This window comes from Equus quagga, chromosome 1 (genome assembly GCF_021613505.1).
Source record: "Equus quagga isolate Etosha38 chromosome 1, UCLA_HA_Equagga_1.0, whole genome shotgun sequence".
NCBI classification, from domain to species: Eukaryota; Metazoa; Chordata; class Mammalia; order Perissodactyla; family Equidae; genus Equus; species Equus quagga.
In genome coordinates this window covers 147,106,078-147,125,255 of record NC_060267.1, presented here as the reverse complement: position 1 = coordinate 147,125,255, position 19,178 = coordinate 147,106,078, and the positions used below count along the sequence as shown (strand labels likewise).

Genomic DNA, 19,178 nt, shown 5'->3' with positions numbered 1-19,178 from the left:
CAGCGCCCTTTCCCAGGAGTTTTTGAACTGGAACTTTGGGAGGTGTTCCTCTGGTGGTAGAAGCTGGGGTAGGAGACTCCAGAGAGGTGCAGCTTACCCCCCACCCTGAGAAGAAGCCTGGCTAGGGTGAGAGAACAGGAAACCTACACCTAGCGAGAGGAGAGGCAGAAAGTGGGGATTCTGGGGCCCCACAATTCCACAATCCAGTGCCTCTGAGGCCCAGATGTTCTCCCGCCACTTCCCTAATTACCAAAGATATTAGCAGCCTTCCAGAACTTTCTTCATTTTGCCTACATAGTTTTTTGCCTTCTTTCATTCATTGGAAAAGAAGGAAGAAAGCGAGAGTGGTTTGCCCATTTCACCCCCTCTCCAACTTCACGTTAAACAAGGGTCTATATCAGGGGCGTCCTGCCCCCACCACTGTGCAAGGTCTCAAAAGCTCCACGCTCGAGACTTTGTTGTCTGCCTTCCCCAGTAGACTGAGTTCTTAAAGCAGAAACTCAGTCTTGGTAAGTCTTATTATTTCTGCAACCCACGGGCTCCGCATTGTTGCATAAATAAATGATTTTCTGGCTCTTTCTTCACTTATCAGAGACAGATGAAAGGTTTGGGAGGCTTAATTCAAACTAGACGATTTCACTGGTGGTTTTGGATTTATGACCGTCTCTTGGAAAGCCAAGAAATGTTGAATGGTCAGCTGTTCCCTTGGAGGACACAGATTTTAATAAAAGCCAATGACACAAAGCAGAAACCAGAAACAACAGATTAGTCCAAGCAAAATAAAACTGCCAAAGCTGTTGGCTACTGGGGGAAAAATAAAGGTGAAAGATGTTTGCATATTTATAAGCACCTGTTGAGAATTCAACAGTCAGTAAACAGGGCCACTTACCCAACCACGTGAAACTATGGTCTCGGAGATTCAGAAATGCTAAAAGCAAAGAATAATCCTGTAGATCAGTGGTGCCGAGACTTTTGGAACTGGTAAACAGTAACACGTGCAAGAAATGGAAGGGAACCTAAACAGGGTTGCCAGCTCTTTATTTTGCCAAAGAAGAACATCAAAAAAAAAAAGTGTATCATCTACTGTCCCCATAACTTCACAGAAGAAGGAATACTTTAACTCCAAAAAAAAGAGGAAGAGGGACAGGCCCTGTGGCATAGTGGTTGAATTTGGCGCACTCCACCTCGGCAGCCCAGGTTCACAGGTTTGGATCCCGGGAGCAGACCTACACCACTCAAAGCCATGTTGTGGCAGCAACCCACATATAAAATAGAGGAAGACTGGCACAGATGTTAGCTCAGGGGTAATCTTCAAGCATAAAAAGAGGAAGATTGGCAACAGATGTTAACTCAGGGCTAATCCTCCTCAGCAAAAAAAAAAAGGGGGGGGGAGGAAGAATGTAAACTCAGATTACTAAAGAAAGCCATTCTTAAGGAAGGACAAGCTAAAAACCTCACAGTATAGTTCAGTCTTGGGTAGTGTGCAGATAGTACAGACCTTGAAAGGCAGACCTTCTGAGACCCTAACACCATTGCAGGCCCCTGGAAGATGCTGGAGAAATATCACTACAGGGCAAAGATGGATCCATTTCAACTTCTGGTTCTGAAGTGGAATCTCGATCCCTTGACTTCCAAAGTGGAAGGCCATAAGGAGGCCTCCCTCCCAGCTGGTGGCCAGTGGTGGGCACGATTTCTCCTTAGTATGTGCCACAGCCTGGCATTCTTCCATTTCATTTCACTATTTGAATACGAGTCATCCGAGGCAGCTGCGTGATAACAGGAAAACTTTATTGAGCACTTACTCTGTGCCAGGCCCTATGCTAAGCCCTTCTCCTGAATTTTCTCACTGAATGTCCCTAACAATGCTGGCAGGGGAGGTATAATTATTATCCCAATTTTACAGGTCAGGGAATAGGTTTAATCAAGGTGATGGAACTTCTCCAAGCAAGGCCCAAACCCAAGTCTGATGCCAAAATCTGTGTCCACAAGCCCTGGAGGAGATGAGGTAAACAAGAGGTGAGGGAGACTAGGGAAAACAAGAACGATGGTCTTTAAAATTAAAATCAAATCTCTGCAAAGCAAACCCAAAGAAAACCCAGAAAGCTGGAATTCCACACTCTGCCTCAAGACAAATGAGAAAGTTAAGCATCGGCAGCACAGGCTGCTCATAAATCTTGAAGCAGGTATCTGTGCTAAATCCAGACCACCCCACACCTGCCATATTCCCCTCCTTTTGGTTCCCCACTCTCCCTCAGAGGACCTGGGAGTTGCAGGTGGTGGTGAAGTTGGGAGCAGCCCCACGGAGGACACAAGCCCAGCCCATGACAGCCCTTGAACAAAGTGCTTTCTCAAAGGAGAATTTGAGTAATAGCGGCCTAGTGATCCTCTCCTCCAGCTCCCTCCCCAAGCTCCTCTGTAAGACTGGAAATGCTAATTAATGGCCTCCATCCCACCCGCCACCAGCAAGACCACAGCAATCTGCTTCTGCTTCAATCTGAAATCAAGACAAACCCAATGGAGAGGCTCAGACACCATCCACAGCAGCTTGGGGAGTGTGCAGAGCGCTCAGGAGCTCCCGATAAACAGAAGAATCTCCCCTAGACAGGGACCCCTAAAAGGGATACCCCCGAAGGGAGGCCCCTTAGAAGTGCTGGGAGGACATGAGGTGTAGCTCGAGTTCTAACACCAGCTGACCGCTTCCTGAAACACAGGGCCTTCAACTTGCCCTTGAGAAAAGTATGGACTTTGGCCAGGCTGAAAAAAATGTATTCACTCACACTCCCAGCCTTCCAAATAAAACACAGCTGTTAAAACACACACACACACGCACACACATATACACATCCTTCGACTCACCTCTCCAGCATTCTCCAACACTATATACTCCCCCACGTTGCAGCCTCATGATCCCAAATTCGTCTGGCTCCCTCCCTCTTACACGTCTTTGTACAGCAGTGTAACAAGGCTGGGGCTAGCACCAGAAGGAGGATATGAGTGTGTCCTCCTCAGAGAAGAGAAAGTCCAGAACCTGAGATCAAGTCCCACTTTACCTCTTCCCGGCCTGGTGTCAGGTAGCCAATTCACTTAATCCTAGGCTGGAAAACAGGGACAGCATCACCTACATGACCGGACTACCCGTTTCCTCAGTCAGTCAACAAATATTAATTGAGTGCCTACTGTGTGCCAGGCACTCTGCTGGATGCTTGGGATATTTGAATGAGCAAGATGGACCAAAACCACTGTGCCCTCATGAACCTTACATTCTGGTGCTGGGAGATCTGTAAAATGGGGATTGCTCATAATATTTCTGTGAGAATTAAATAAGATAATACATGAAACACACAACATACAGCCTGGCACAGGGTCAACTATTCTTATTATTACATTGATATTTACAGTATAAGCCATTTTGCTCACCATTATCCTTAATAAGAAGCTGCTCCTTTTACCTGGAATGTCCCTCCCTCCCTCTTGGCACCCCTTAATCTACCTGCTAGAAGTTCTCTGCATCTGTCTAGGCTCAAAACTGACTTCCCACACTTCCTCCTGGGAAGGATTCAGGAGCTGGGAGCTGGAGGAGTGCTTGTTTGCATCTCCACTAATCCTTTCTCACGGGTCTGCCTGGCACTGACTCTGTTCTACCGCCACTGGCAGCACCTGTGTCGAATAAGTTTGCATCCTCCATAGGCCAAAACAAGGCCCTCAGACATATGGTGAGTGGAACTGACTTGAAAAACAAAATGCAAAAAGAGCTGAGAAGAGGTCAGACATTGAGGCGAGGAGAAAGTGCACATTAGAGAAAAAGTCTGAGAGAGCCAAATAACGGTGACTCTTAGTACCTGGCCAATGAGTTTAGACTTGAGTGAGCCCTCAAAGTCACAAATTTTTGAGCATCCAGGTAGAGTGGACCCTGATGGGCAGAGGATGAGCTGGCCCAACGGTGACCAAAGGAAAGCGCCCTGGAGGCCACAGCTCGACACGAAGCTCATCCAAGTCCAAGGCTATGATCTGAGTATTCTTGTCACAGGGAATCAAATTGCCCAGCAGAGCACTGTAATTCTCTATATTTTATCTTTCGTGCAGTTCCCTCCAAAATGGCTGGATTCCTCGGAAGGGGAGAATACACCACCCAAAAATATGCCACTTTGGCACATAGATTATTTTGAATTAAAGGTAATGAGAAACAGCTGAGACAAGAAGGACACACTGACCCTTGTCTCCCTGAAAGCTGGAGATAAATCTCCCATGTGAAAGGATCCCCCCGTACCAGGAGAATAGAAGGTATCCTTATCCCCAGATAAAGGGAATTTAGGGCCAAGAAGGCTATATAAGCAAATCTTGTTACTTCTCCACTAATTTAATACCTGAAGTCCCAAACCCTTTTGTCTTGTCAATTCTTCACAAATTTATTGTTTGTCTAAAAGGTGTAAAAGCTTCCTGTTTTGGTCACCTCTTTGAGTCTCATTTTTTATGGGGCTCCTGTACATATGAAATTAAATTTGGTTTTCTCCCGTTAATCTGTCTTATGTCAATTTAATTATTAGACCAGCCAAAGAACCTAGAAGGGAAGAAGGGAAAATCTCTCTGCCCCTATACCTCCAAAATGTCATCACCATTTTCTAGGGCTAGCAAGCCTGTCCCCTTTCCAAGTGCTGCCCCCATTAACAGGAAGGCCCAGTATCTAAAAAAATTAAAACTTCTCAATCTAAATGTCACTGGAACTTCAAATAAAGGCATAGCTAAACTCAGACTTGGCTTAACTCTGACAGACACACAGGAGTCCCGCCAGCTCACCAGGCACACAGGAGCTCAGACAAACATGCCATGGTGAGGGCAGGTGGGCACTGATACTGAGTGAGGCTCAACACCCAGGCAAAAGATGGAGTGGAGTCGATTCAGGTAAACTGGGTCAGGGTATCATAGATAAAGCTCATTCAAGCTTCCAGATTTTCCACAAAAACAAGGAAACAAGGCAATCATTACTTAAGAAATTTGAGACCAAGAAAAATGTCCGATCAGGCAAAATGGACAGCCTCCCAGGAGCACTGTGGGCATTTTGGGGGCTTCGGGGATGCCTGTCTACCTGGCTCAATACTTTTTTTTTTTTAGTTTAAACCTGAATGTTGTGCCTGCCACTGCCACTGTCCCCACCATCAATCTCTGCTGTAACTTAAAGTGTCATCTTTGCTTCAGAGACTGTCCATTTCCCCCAATTCTTCTTTCTTTTAAAGATTTCTTACTAACAAAGATTTTACTGGCCTTAAGAATCTCAGGCTGCGCTCCAAGGAAACTTGTTACAAAAGCCATGAGCCCACAGTCAGCTGTGTCACTGACTGGAAAACTGGAGGCAAGGCAGTGACCTGTCACCTCCACTTCCCCATCTGGGAAAGGGAGAGAACAGCTAGTTAGTTCCTCAAGGTCAGCAAAAACAATGCCACAATGCCAGAGGCCCACACCCTAACCTCCACTTCAGTTCTTAAAAATATCCTCAGGATTACTGTACCTTCCTGACTCAAACAACGGGCTTGCAGGCCCTACTCTGGCTAGTAAAAGAATCTTCATCTCAAAAGCAAAGATAAAATAATAAGAGGATATATACCATAGAAATGGGCCTTTGGTAGCAAGCACAAGAAAACAGAACTCAGCAAACAGAAGTTTAAGAATTCCACAAGGCAAAGTCTCTATTTGTCCCTGAGAGCCACGGGCTGGGAAGTCAAGAGAGAGGGGGTCTAAGCCCAGATCTACCACTAAGCAGCTGTAAGGACTAACAGGTGATGGGCCTCAGTTTCTTCCTCTATAACACCATGATGGCCCCGCTCCTGACACTGCAGTTGTAAAATTCTGAGCAGAGTTAAAGACTCCCCTTTCAAATGTACAAATCCAGAATTTGTGGCAGCCTTGCAGCACCCTCCTTTGCTCTCCCTCAAAAAAAAAAAAACAACAACAAAAGTCCTAATAGCAAGGAGCCATTATTCCCTACCTTGCCAGCACTCACACAAGTCCCCACTGGGCCCCATGTCAGGCAGCCAGCTTGGTGTGGACAGACAGGCAGAACCACAGTAACTAAAAGCATCCTCCAGCCTGCCTTTGCAGATGCTACTGGTGTGAACCTCACGGCCGCGTCCTATGGTACTTTCACAGTTCCGCTACAGATTTCAGCCTCCTCCATCTCTACACCACGCCCTCCCTTCCAAAGTCAGCTTCCCAGGGAAATGCTGATGTTCTCCTCAGCCTCTCTGGAGATGCCCCAAAGAAAGCTTGCAGTTGCCACCTAAAACTGGTTAGTCTGTCATAAGAACAAGTTAACAGATTATGATTAACTTTTTTAAAAAACCGAAAATAGAAAATATCATTATACTTCTCCCTGCAGAGAGAATAAATATACCGTTAAGCTCTTGGTGCAGTTTTATATTTACATATGCATGTAGGTGGGTGTGGGTCTCTATAGTGGGTCTTGGTCAAAAAAGACTGAGAAACCTTATAGGCCTGAGGCAGTGGAATCTGACTTTGGGGGTGAATGCCACACACACCCATCGCACCAGCATTCCCTGCAGAGGATGCAAGCGCCAACAAAGGGTACTTAGAACGCAAGCACCCATCCTGCAATTCTACAAAACAGTGCTGATGGAAAACAGTTGAAAGAAACTTCTGACTCTCCTACAAAGTAGTGCTTTCTATAAGGCACGAAACAGGTTGCTCAACAAAAGACCCAGTGATCTGGGTAACAGCCTTGCCACAAAAAGGTGCCTGGCCCCCGGGAGGCTCAGCACGAGGCATCGGGGTCGGGGTGGAGAGAAGCTGGGTGCTGGGAACGCAAGAACCTTTGCTCCCGGCTCTTCCTTCCCAGCGTAAGAGTTGACTGGGCCAACAGCAACTGGGCTAGGGACTAGAGACGTCAGAGTCCCTTTCTCTCCCCTTGTTTGAAAATGTTTTATTTTTCATATTGCACATCTCCTTAAGAATCTTCCCTAGGAAGCATCAAAGCTTGCAGCCGCCCAGAAACGCCCCCAGCTGGGAGTGGAGCTGGCCTGCCCTGCACACCGAAAAATAGGCGCTATTTCAGCCAGGTTGCAAACACGCAGGGCTCCCCGGCGGCGCGGGGACAGAGGGGGCGGAGTGCGCCTCCCAGGTTCCAGGCTCCGAGCCCACGTTTGAAAACGCTCCGGAGCAGAAGCCTGGGTTTCTGGGCTCTCCGCTTCTGAGCCTTCGGCCCCTGCTGCCACCCCGCCCCCAGACTCGTTTAGCCGAGGACTGCGGACGGTGCAGGCCCCTTCGGGCAAGCCCAGCTCACGATCGGGCGGTCTAGGGAAGAGGCCTGCCCGGGGCTGGAATCGCGACCCTCCTCCTGCCAGGAAATCCCGCCCCGAGCCCCGGCGCCTGCCAGCCAGAGTGCATGCCCCGGGGGCGCGTCCGCTGGTCCTTTCATCAGAACTGCTGGCGGCCCACGGGTCCCCTGCAGGATGAGGGAGGTGGGCCTGGGAGCGGCAGGTTCGGTACTCCGGTGGGGACGAGGCAGGCCGCGCGCCGCCGCAGTCCTGTCGCAGCCCCTGCCCTAGTCCCCCAGAGCCGGGAAGGCTGGAACCGTCCCCCAAACCCAATCCCGTGCAACAGGCCCCCCATCTGCACCTGGATGAGCGCGGCGCCCACGGGGATGGCCCGCCCGGCCGCCGCCTCGGGGGTCGTCAGCCCTGGCGCGCGGCCGCTTCCCGCCGGGAAGAGGCGCGGGGCCCGGAAGGCTGGAGGCGCCCCCCGCGCTTCCCGCGCCGCTACGCACCTCATTGCCCGCGGGTCCCACATGGCCGGGGCCGGAGGGACCGTTGCCGCCGCCGCCTCGGCAGCCGCTTCCCGGGGGACAGGGCGCGGCGGGCAGTGCGGAAGCTCGAAAGCCGCGGCCCTGGGCAGGGGCGGCGGGGGGTCCCCTGCTCGCGGTGGCTCGGCTCCCGGGCCGTGACGAGCAGGGGCGGGGGCGAGGGGACCCCGGGTCCCGGCTGTGTGCAGCCGCAGACCTATTCCAAGTTTCCACGTAGTTGCGAAAGCCCGAAAAGTGTCACGTGCACGTCGCCGCTGGGTGGGAGGGGGTGTTTGTCACTGTGTTCAAAAGAGGCGTTTCGTTGTCTCCCATCTTGCGTGAGTGCTCCAATGGGGTGTCTCTCGGCCGCCTTTGAAAAATAAGTGTTTCGAGCCGGTGACCACGAGGGACAGAGCGTGCACACACAGACACACCCCTCCGACATGTTTCGGTCATCGGTGAATTCTGCTTTCGTAAACTGGGGCCCGCCGCGATTGTAGGGGAAACTGAGGAAATGGTCAGCCAACGGCCTTGGCTCGCCTCTCCTCCTTCCCTCCTGTTCCTCTCCAACAAAGAAACTAGGGAGAAAAGCCCACGGGTCAACGAACGCCGTGCCCATTAGCTCCCGCTTCCCGGCTGCCTCAGTCATTCGTTGGGTATCGAGTACTTACCGTGTGCTCGGCTCTCCATTCTGGAGACGCTGGGGATTCACACGCAAAGAGGCCAGTGAGGCCCCTGACGTCTTGATGCTCGCAGCCGTGTTCATGGCGCTTACGGAGGCGTGAACCTCTCACCACAGGCAGGAACTAACAAGGAACCTCCTGGAAGGGCAGTGATGACCGAAAGAGTTGGGAGACGGTTAGGACAACCTCAGGCTGCCATTTCTCCTTCGGTTGTCGGCGCAACAAGCTGCACACCCTTTCGCGCACAGCTCCTGTTTGGTCCTCAACTTCTAGGCGAAGGGGATTACTCTCCTCCACGCCAGGGATTTGGCCCAATCAGAGAGCAAAGCCCGCAACCCTCTTTGGGGGCAAGGCTTTCGCCTACACTGCCTCCTGGTGGTTCTTGCATCCACCTGGGAGACCACGACACCAGGCGGGCCCAGGGGCAGGGAGAAGGACACCACAGTGCTTTAGCGAGAGGAACAGTACAGTTTCCAATGAGGCAGGCAGTATTTGGTGACTCATGGACACACCTAATGCACACAGCCCGTGTATTTCTCTACGCTGCTTATTCTGAATCAAGAACTAGCCTATCAGTCTAGCTAGTGGTCTCCTTGCTTCTGGAGGAGTCTCACCTTTAATTAATCTTCCCCAAATATCACATTGCATCACTTCCAATTAAAAAGCCTTCAGTGGCACCCCCATTGCCTACAGAGACCAGATTAGGTAGCTGGGCGTCTGAGACTCTTGGTGATTTTACCCTACCTTCCAGTCTTCGCCTCCTCACACAAACACTGTACTCCAGTGGTTCCCAAACTTGGCAGCACATTAGAATCACCTGAGGATCTTTAAAACAATATTGATGTCTGTCTCCTACTCCCAGATAGTCTGATTTAGTTGTTATGGGGTATGACATGGACATCAGTATTATTAAAATTCCCCAGGTGATTATAACATGAGGCAAAGTTTGAGAAACACAACTGGTCTCCAAACAGTTGGAGCTACTTGCACTTCTCAGACAAAATTGGTCCTTTCACTTTTAGGAGACTTTACATATCCTTTCTGCAGTGCTTTTCCCAACATCTCCCAGTTTTATATTTAGGAAAGGCCTATGCCACCTTTTCTAGCGTGCCTCTTCTTTTTGGCCAACTGCAAGGAGTCTCTGCTTCCAGAAGCCCTAGGCAGGGTCTTACATCAAGGAGAATAAGCCATGAGATTGGTGAGGTGACACTTGGACCGCCCTTGGACCAGTTCCATAAGCATCTCAGAATCTTCTTGTCATACTTCCTCTGATATCTTTCATCATATTCCTCAAAACAGTCACATCAACTCAAAACAGTTCTCAAAACAGTTGTGTCTTTCTTTTTAAAACTATTTCTTCTCTTTCTGCTATTTTTATATTTTTACCAAAATTATACATTCTCACAGTTAAAAGGTCAGCCCCCCCCAGCGCACTTCTTCCCCAGAGGTAACCACTTTTATCTCTGTTAGTTGATCATTTTGATGGCTCTGTCTCTAAATAAAGCTTCTAACTCTTGTTGTTGGGGTTTTTTTGTTCAAGTTTTATGCATCATCAGGTAAATTCTTTTTAGATTGTGTTTGTCTTCACCCATGATATAGTTTGGCTGGGTATAAAATTCTAGGTTAGAAATCTGAAAACTTCCAACTACCCATTTTATGTGACTTTTTTTTTTTAATTTCTGGGAGCCTAAAAAATCTTTTTCTCCCCAATGCTTTGAAATTACTAAATGATGTACTTCAGTGTGGGCCCATTCATCCATTGCACTGTGTATAGAGTGGGTTCTTTCTATCTTGAAACTTAAGCTCTTTAGTTCTGGGAAATGATCTTGAATAATTTTGTTGATTATTTCTTCCGCATTTTCCCTATTCTCTCCTTTTGGAAATCCTATTATTCAAATTATAGGAATCCTATTATCAGACTTCCACAATTGGTCCCTGTGATATAGTCCCTTGATTTCAAATCACTTCTCCCCTATTTTCCATTGTTTTTGTCTTTTTTGCCCTTGTTTCTGGGAGTTTTCTTCAGTTTTATTTTCTAATTCTTCTTAATGAGTTTTTTATTTCTGATATTGCATTGTCATTTTTCCAAGAGCTCTTTCTTATCCTGTGAGCATTCCTCTGCTGGGATACCCCACTCTCTTTTTCATGGTTACATACCTTTTCTCAACTCCATGCAGCTATCAGTGGTAGTTTTTGTTTTCTCACCTAGGCTCTATTCTCTGGGTTCCTTTTTCTGTTTCTGTTTTTTGTTTTGTTCTCAATGTTCTGGATTTTCCTCAGACGCTTATCTGTTCAAGATTGAGACTAAGGGAACAAGATGTCCATCAATAGATAACTGATTGAATAAACCACACCATGGAGAACTATGTGGCTGTACTAAGAAATGAGGGATCCCTATACAACACTGTGGGCTGAAGGGGAGGAAATACTGTAAAGTGGGAAAAAAACAGGTGAGAAGAGTGTGTATAGTATGCTACCTTTAGAGTAAGGAGAGGTGAATAATTTTTGCATTTGCTTATATTTTCTGAAAGAAACAATGGAAGGAAACCCCAAAACTAAGACAAATGGTTACTTACAAAAAGGAACAGAGTAAAGGGGAAAGATAGGGAAGCGAGGCTTCCTTAAATACATCTTGTTTTATAGTTTTTACTTTGGGACCACGTGAACATTTAATGTAATAGAAAGGTTAAGTCTAATTTCTAAAAAGTAGTTCCTAAAATTGAAATGAACTTAACTGTCTATCAAGCAGGTAGCATAACCAAACAAAAATTATTTTGTGACTTTAAAACAGTTTTTTGACTAAAGGGATATATCCTAAGGGGAAGAAAAGAACCAACAAAAAAATCTTGAATTTAATAGTCTTATTGTTATTAAGTAATATTGATATATTTCAAAAACATTCTTAAAAACATTTATTTAGGGGCCGGCCCTGTGACCGAGTGGTTAAGTTCGTGCACTCTGCTTCTGTGGTCTAGGGCTTCGCCAGTTCGGATCCTGGGTGCAGACCTAGCACCGCTCATCAGGCCATGCTGAGGCAGCATCCCACATAGCTGAACCAGAAGGACCTACAACTGGAATACACAACTATGTACTGGGGGGCTTTGGGGAGAAGAAGAGGAAAACAAAAAGACTGGCAATAGGTGTTAGCTCAGATACCAATCTTTAAAAAAATTTATTTAAAAATATTACTTGGCAACATTTTTATTACTCGGTAATATATATACATTAGAATAAGCAAATAATCAATTATGATAATGTCATTTAACACCAAGATTTTCTGTGTAAGGGAAAAGAAATACAAATAAAAATCAAAGAAGTTAGGGAAAATTCTGTAATCTGAAAATGGAATTGGAAATATCAATGTGAACTTGGAGTTTACTGTCTAGCTCTATTCAACTGTCCATCCTTGGTGTGATGCAGTGTTTCTGGATTCAATAATAGTGTGCACTGTTGGGCCCTAGGAGGTGATCTCTAAACACCATTCCTCTCTACAAGGAACCAGGACTCTTTAAAGAAAATCACTAATTCCATGTTGAGGGCAGAAATGTATAAGTTGAGGCTGGGACATTCTGTTTTTCCAGAAAGCAAAAATAAACTGCCAAAGGGGAATAGAGTTGTGTTTAAGCATCAAAGAAAATCATTTTTCTAGTTCTATCTTTCTTTCTGAATTTATTAGTTAGAATTCTTCAATGATGAATTTTCCACCTTTAATCATTTGGTTGTCATGAAAAACAATTTATATAGAAAAGGCAGGATAAATGTGTATTTCCTCCCTTTATTTACCAGTTTTCAGAATAATGACTCGGTACCCTAGAAACCAACAAATTTTTTTTAATGAACTCATGAATTCTTTTTTTTTTTTTTTTGAGGAAGATTAGCCCTGAGCTAACTACTGCCAATCCTCCTCTTTTTGCTGAGGAAGACTGGCCCTGAGCTAACATCCGTGCCCATCTTCCTCTACTTTGCCAAGCGGTGCCATGTCCATACCCAGGATCCGAACCGGCGAACCCCGGGCCACTGCCACCAAAGTGGAATGTGCAAGATTAACCTCTGCGCCACCGGGCTGGCTCCGAACTCATGAATTTTTAAAGACTATTTCATGTACTTTAATCATTACAGTCATTTTTCTTCTTAATGCTCTAATTCCCCTATTTGAACAATGGGAGCCCATCCATCAATGATCATCAGTGGTAGTAAACCTACTAGGAGAAAGAAGAGATCTGGTTATTTCTTTTTACCCCATTTATCAGTCCTAACATCACTAAAACTGGGACAGCCAAACATTAAGTGCCTCCTGATGTGATATAAAGGGAAGGACACAGCAACTCAGATGAAGAATTCTTATCCCAAGAAAATGAATCTGAATCTAAGCTAGCCTGTAAACTAGAGGTTCATAACCAAGGATCCATGGATAGAATTCAGGAAGTCTGTGAACTTGAACAATAACATAATTATCATCTTGATTTTCACTAAAGTTTAACTTAAATTTAGCATAATTTGTCTTCAATTATAAATGTAGGTAAATGCAAACAAAAAACAAAATTACAATAAAAGCAGTACCAAAAACTTTGTCAACAATGAAATGGATTCTTTCATATCCCATTACTGTTGTTGTGGATACCTCAAAATATTGTTTTTTGCTGATACCTAATTCATAATTATGATAATTGTTAGTCCTGCTGCTAGGTCTTGTTATTTAATGTGTTAAAGAAGATATATTATTATATTACAAAAGTTTAAAAATATTTTGAGAATTATAGTAAAACGTAAATAGCTTTCTTTGTAATCCTATGCACTTAAAAATGTTATCCTGAGAAGGGGGTCTATGAACATTGTCAGATTACCTAATGGGGGTCCATGACACATAAAGGGTTAAGAAATCACCACTGCAGATCTACCTATCAGTTCACAGGATACACAGAGGATAGAGAAATACATGTTAAAACGACACTCTGAGGATGCAATCAACCAAATCCAAGACGTGGAAAATTCTACAGGGCAAATCACTTGATGTCTTCAACCAAAAAATGGCAATAAAAAAGTGGAGAGGGGGTGAGGGAGAGTTGACTATAACAGCGTATGAGAGATTTAAGAGATATGTCAACCCAGTGCAATATGCTAACCTTATGAGTCTTGATTCTGACAAAACTGTAAAAATAACTTTTTAAGATACTCAGGGAAATCTGAATACAGACTGGGTATTATAATGATATTAAGGAATCATTGTCAGTGTTGTTGGGTATGATAATGATATTGTGGTTATGTGGGGGTTTTTTTAGTCTTTTTCTATTAGAAATACCCACTGTGTGTTTCTGTGTATCCCCGCACCCCACCCCCACCGCCCCTCTCTCTCTCTTTCTCTCTCATAACCAGTGAAATAATATGGTGTCTGGTATTTGCTTTAGAATACTCAAGCAAAACAAACAAAAAAGTGGAGGTATAGATGAAGCAAGATTAGTAAAATATTGATAATTGTTGAAGTTGGGTAATAGCTCTTATGGGGGTTTGTTATACTATCCTCTCTACTTTTGTGACGTTGGCAATTTTTCTGTACAGAAGAGCTTTAAAAAAGAGAGAGAGAGGTGGATTAAAAGCTAATTGGAAAGTTAGAACATGTGAGTGAGATTATTAGCTTGCAAGCAGTCAATGAGCCAATGGGTACGCAATCTCTGACATCAGGATCTTTGGGTCTCCCTCTGGACATGGTCAGATTAGGCAATCTCCTGTCTGGAGGGTCAAGGTCTGGATGCCTGCATTATGGGCACCAAGGGGATGTAGGGAAGTTAGGAGCCTCAGCATCCAGTATACACATGTTGACTGCTTGCAATATAGTACCTTTATCCTCAACTCTGCCTAGCATCCCCCAGTCCTGAGATTTGCCTTTTTGCCTCCTCCAGGGAGCAAAGCCCCTTTTGCCAGGTGAGGAAGGGGCAGTGGGTAGCTATGCTGAGTTGGGATGGGATCTAGGGAACCTGCACTTCTTAAGTAGACTTTCAACCAAACTTCCTTATTTTCAGGCCCTTTCATTACCCCTACCTCCAGGTGCCAATAGTTCCTCAGAGTTTTGGCGATACTGCTATGTAAAATGAGCTAGCTCTTAGCTTTCCCCTCCGCCCTCTTAGTATCGTTTCTCTGGTTTCTACTAAGTCATTTCCCACTCGAAAGAGCTTTCTAGCTCTTTTGTTGCAGTTGTATTTTCTCCTGTTCTCCCTCATGCCTTTAAAAAATCATTTACTATAGTTTTAGTGGGGTTTCAGGAGGAAATAAAACCAAATACTTGTGTTCTACCCATATTGTCCTCTAACATTCTTTTTAAATGGTTGAAAATTCTGCTTTTCGGAGAATGTGCACAATAACGCTGCTTCTCCCGTTCCACGCCCCTGCTCCCACGCGCAGCTAGGCTTTTGCTCTGTGGCACTGCATATCCCTTCCTTAGATTGCAGAGCCAGATCAAGGGGTGATTCATCTGGGCAACTGCCCATGTCCCTCACCTCTAAGAAGCCCTAAAACAGTAGAGCCCCAAAGATGAAGAAGTTTGTCTCTACCCAAACTCTGGGGAGAGTTTTATATGGGATTTTAAAGAGTATTTGGAAACACCATTTGGTTTGGGATGTGGGGGCAGGAAGGATAGAAAACCCCCCCAAGGACAAGTTGACTAACAATAGATGGTCATTCAACTGCTTTCCAAGGAGGGTGGATCCTGATAAGTGTAGGGCTCTGCTTGTGCTACAAGCAGTATGTAAAGAGTCGAGTCAGAGATGAGATTCTCTGGACCACAGAGGAGAGGCTGACATACCAGCAGAGTCTTCCTCCTCTTCCTTTGCCCACACACTGTTCAGTCCATCTTCTGTGGACAGGTTGAACATGGATTTAAAGAATACTAATTTGGGGAGTGACATCAACAAGACAGTGGAATAGGAGTTTTCTACCATCTTCTCTCCAAAGACCACCAATTTTGTCAATCATCCAAGGATAAGAGTGCCTTGTGGAAGTCCAGGAGTCCAGTGGAGAAGTTCCAGCACACCATTGGAGCAAAGCAAATCCAAGATTGGACACAGTGAAGAAAGTAAGAGGAACAGTTTTACTTTACCTGCATCATCCCTCCTCCAAGGCAGCACAGCTCAGTGCCAAAAGACCCTCTCAGCCAGCTATTTCTTCCCAGGGGAAAATGAAAGCATGTGAGTGAGCACCTAGCTCCCCTAGCTGTACAGGATGCTGTCAAAGAGTCCCACTTATTTCTTGCCCCAGCCAGTCAGTAAAGACTGAAGGAGGTGACTGCTTTCTCAAATGCAATGAAGGCAAAACAAGACTTCAAGGAACATGAAAAAAATCAAAGAAACATGACACAACCAAAGAAACATAACGATTTTCCATCAACCAACCCTAAAAAAATGCAGGTCTGTGATGTGCTCAATAAAGAATTCAACAGAGTTGATTTAAGGAAGCTCAGTGAGCCACAAGAAAACACAGAAAGGCAATTCAACAAAATCAGGAAAATGATACACAAATAACACAAGAAGCTTAACAGATAGAAATCATGATAAGGAATCAAACAAATTCTGGAGAAGAAGAATAGAATTAATGAAATGGAAAATATAACAGAGAGCATCAAAATCAGATTGATCAAGCAGAAGAAAGAATTGGTGATCTGGAAGAGAGGTCATTGAAATTATTCAGTCAGAGGAGAACAAAATAAAAAGAACAAAATTGAAGAAAGCCTGTGTGAATTATGGGATACCGTCAGACAAAACAATTTACACATTATTGGAGTCCTAGAATGAGAAGAGAGGGAGAAAGGGACAGAAAACTTATTTAAATAAATAATAGCAGAGAACTTCCCAAATCTAGGGAGAGATTTGCACATCCAAGTTCTCCAAGTTCATGAAGGTCATAGGTCTTCGAACAGATTCAGCCCAAAGAGATCTTCTCCAAGACACATTACAATAAAACTGTCTAAAAATCAAAGACAAAGAGAATTTTAAAAGCAGCAAGAGAAAAGAATTCCTTACATACAAGGAAACCCTCACCAGGCTATCAGCAAACTTCTCAGTGGAAACCTTGCAGGCCAGGAGAGAGTGGGATGATATATCAAAAGTGCTTAAAGAAAAAACTGCTAACCAAAAAACTACTTTACTCAGAAAAGCTATCCTTCAGCCACAAAGGAGAAATAAAGACTTTCTCAGACAAACAAAAGCTGAGAGAGTTCATCATCAAGAGACCTGCCTTACAAGAAATGATAAAAGGAGTTCTTCAAGCTGAAATGAAAGATGCTAATTAGTAATGTGAAAACATAAGAAAATATACAATAAAGCTAAATATGTAATCACATTCAGTATACTCTAATATTGTGATACGGTGTATGTTAGTCACTTAATTCTAGTATAAAGGTTAAAGAAGAAAAGTATTAAAAATAACTATAGCTACAATAATTTGTTAATGATACATAACATAAAAAGATGTAAATTGCAACATCAAAAACATAAAATGAGGGTGAAGAATAAAAGGACAGTTTTTGTATGCAATCCAAGTTAAGTTGTTATCAGGTTAAAGTAGACTGTTATAAGATGTTTTGTGTAAGCCTCATGGTAACCACAAAGCAAAAGCCTACAGTAGATACACAAAAGATAAAGAGAAGAGAATCAAAGCACACCATTATGGAAAATTATCAGTTCTCACAGGAAAGCAGCAAGAGAGGAAGAAACAAAAAAAGTAACTACAAAACAGCAAGAAAACATTTAATAAGATGGCATTAGTAAGTCCTTACCTATCAATAATTACTTTAAATGTAAATGGGTTAAATTCTTCAACAAAAAGACATACAGTGGCTCAATGGATTAAAAAATAAGACCAAACCATATGCTGCCTACAAGAGACTCACTTCAGCTTTAAAGACACACGTAGACTGAAAGTGAAAGGATAGAAAAAGATATTCCATACAAATGGAAGTCAAAAGAGAACATGGGTAGCTATGCTTGTATCAGCCAAAATAGACTTTAAGCAACCCAATAACAAAAAAAATCTGATTTAAAAATGGGCAAAGAACCTGAATAGATATTTTTCCAAAGAAGACATACAAATGGTAAACAGGTACATGAAAAGGTGTTCAACATCACTAATCATAAGGGAAATGCAAATCAAAACCAAAATGAGATATCACCTCTGTGCTGTTAGAATAGCTATCATCAAAAAGACAAGAGATAATGAATGTTGGAAAGGATATGGAGAAAAGAGAACCCTCATGCACTGTGTGTGGGAATGTAAACTGGTACAGCCACTGTGGAAAACAGTATGGAGCTTCCTCAAAAACTTAAAAGTAGAACTATATTATCCCTCAATCCCACTTCTGGGCATATATCCAAAGGAAACGAAATTAATATCTCCAAGAGATATCTGCACTTGCATGTTCATTGCAACGTTATTCACAATAGCCAAGATATGTAAACAACCTAACTGTCCATTGACAGATAAATGGATAAAGAAAATGTGATACTGTGTATATGGAGATATAATGTACAGTATGGTGACTATAGTTAATAATATTGTATTATACACTTAAAATTTGCTAATAGATCTTCAGCATTCTCACCACACACACGAAAATGGTAATTATGTAAGGTGATGGGTGTGTTAATTATGGTAATCATTTCATAAAGTATATGTATATCAAATCATCATGTTGTACACTTTAAATATATACAATTGTATTTGTCAGTTGTACCTCTGTAAAGGACAGGAGAGACCAGGTGGCAAGAGTGTCCATGGGTCTCTCTCCTCCAAGTCCGTGGCTTGTCCCTCACTATAATGTCTTGAAGGCCAGAGACTTGCCCCACATACCTTTCTGCTTCTTACATATGGTTGGTTGGTTGAAAGAATGACAAGCCCATCTCCCTTCAAATGTCCGAGAACCCATTTCAATGTCCTTGAATAACTGAAAATTGACAGCTGATCTTAAGGACTTGGGCAGGCCAGAATCATCACTATCAGAAATATCAACGACAATAAATGACTATTGAGTCACTAGTGGCCATAATGGCCACCATATCAAGTGAAGATACAGACCCAACCTTATGTGCCCAGATAGCTAACCAAGTAAGAAAGACAATATCTACATAGATGACCAGGACCATAGAGTACACAAATACCAGCTGATTTTTTTAAAGGGAAGAGCTTACATAACGCCAAATAGAGGAGGAAGTACAACTTATTTTCAATCAACATCTATGGAGCACTATTTTTTTAGGTCCTTTGATAATGTAAGTTGTTCTCAAAAGAGTCCTCTAGGAAGGATATTAATTATCCCCATTTTACAGAAAGGAAAACTAAAGAAACAAAAGGTTAACAGTTTGTTGTACAGCTAGTTGGTCAAAGGGCTGAGACTAGAAAACCCAGATGACCTCAGAATGGGCTTGGCTGTGCTTCTTGGACCTGAGCTCAATTCATCCTGGGTTCTGGTGCTGAAGCGTGATGTCACTGGAGACCACTGGGGGCATGACACATTCACTATACATTAACCTAGAGGCAGACAGTTCTACGCAATAGGAAACAACACTCCGAAGCAAATTCTGTTTTTCATTTCAACTTCAGCAGAGCTGATTCTTACCCTGTACAACATTCCGAGAATACCAATCAAATATGTCATATATGGCACTAATCTTTCTTGGTAACATAGGAGGTGGGGCATTATGGACTATGTACAGTTTAACCAC

General features: G+C 43.9%; 1 protein-coding gene across 3 annotated transcripts in view; it reads right to left on the bottom strand.

The window, feature by feature from the left end:
• The window catches only part of TRANK1 (tetratricopeptide repeat and ankyrin repeat containing 1), a 98,702-nt gene extending 90,111 nt beyond the window's left edge, over positions 1-8,591 (bottom strand). The window contains exon 1 of one of the 3 annotated variants that reach the window (XM_046672409.1): positions 8,461-8,591. In XM_046672409.1, coding sequence (XP_046528365.1) covers positions 8,461-8,555 — 95 coding nt within the window. In that variant the 5' untranslated portion in view covers positions 8,556-8,591. Of the gene's footprint in view, positions 1-7,626; positions 7,646-7,774; positions 7,983-8,460 lie in introns of those variants that run through there. The other 2 variants (XM_046672424.1, XM_046672432.1) reach the window with 2 other exon arrangements.
• Between the last annotated feature and the right edge of the window lie 10,587 nt (positions 8,592-19,178).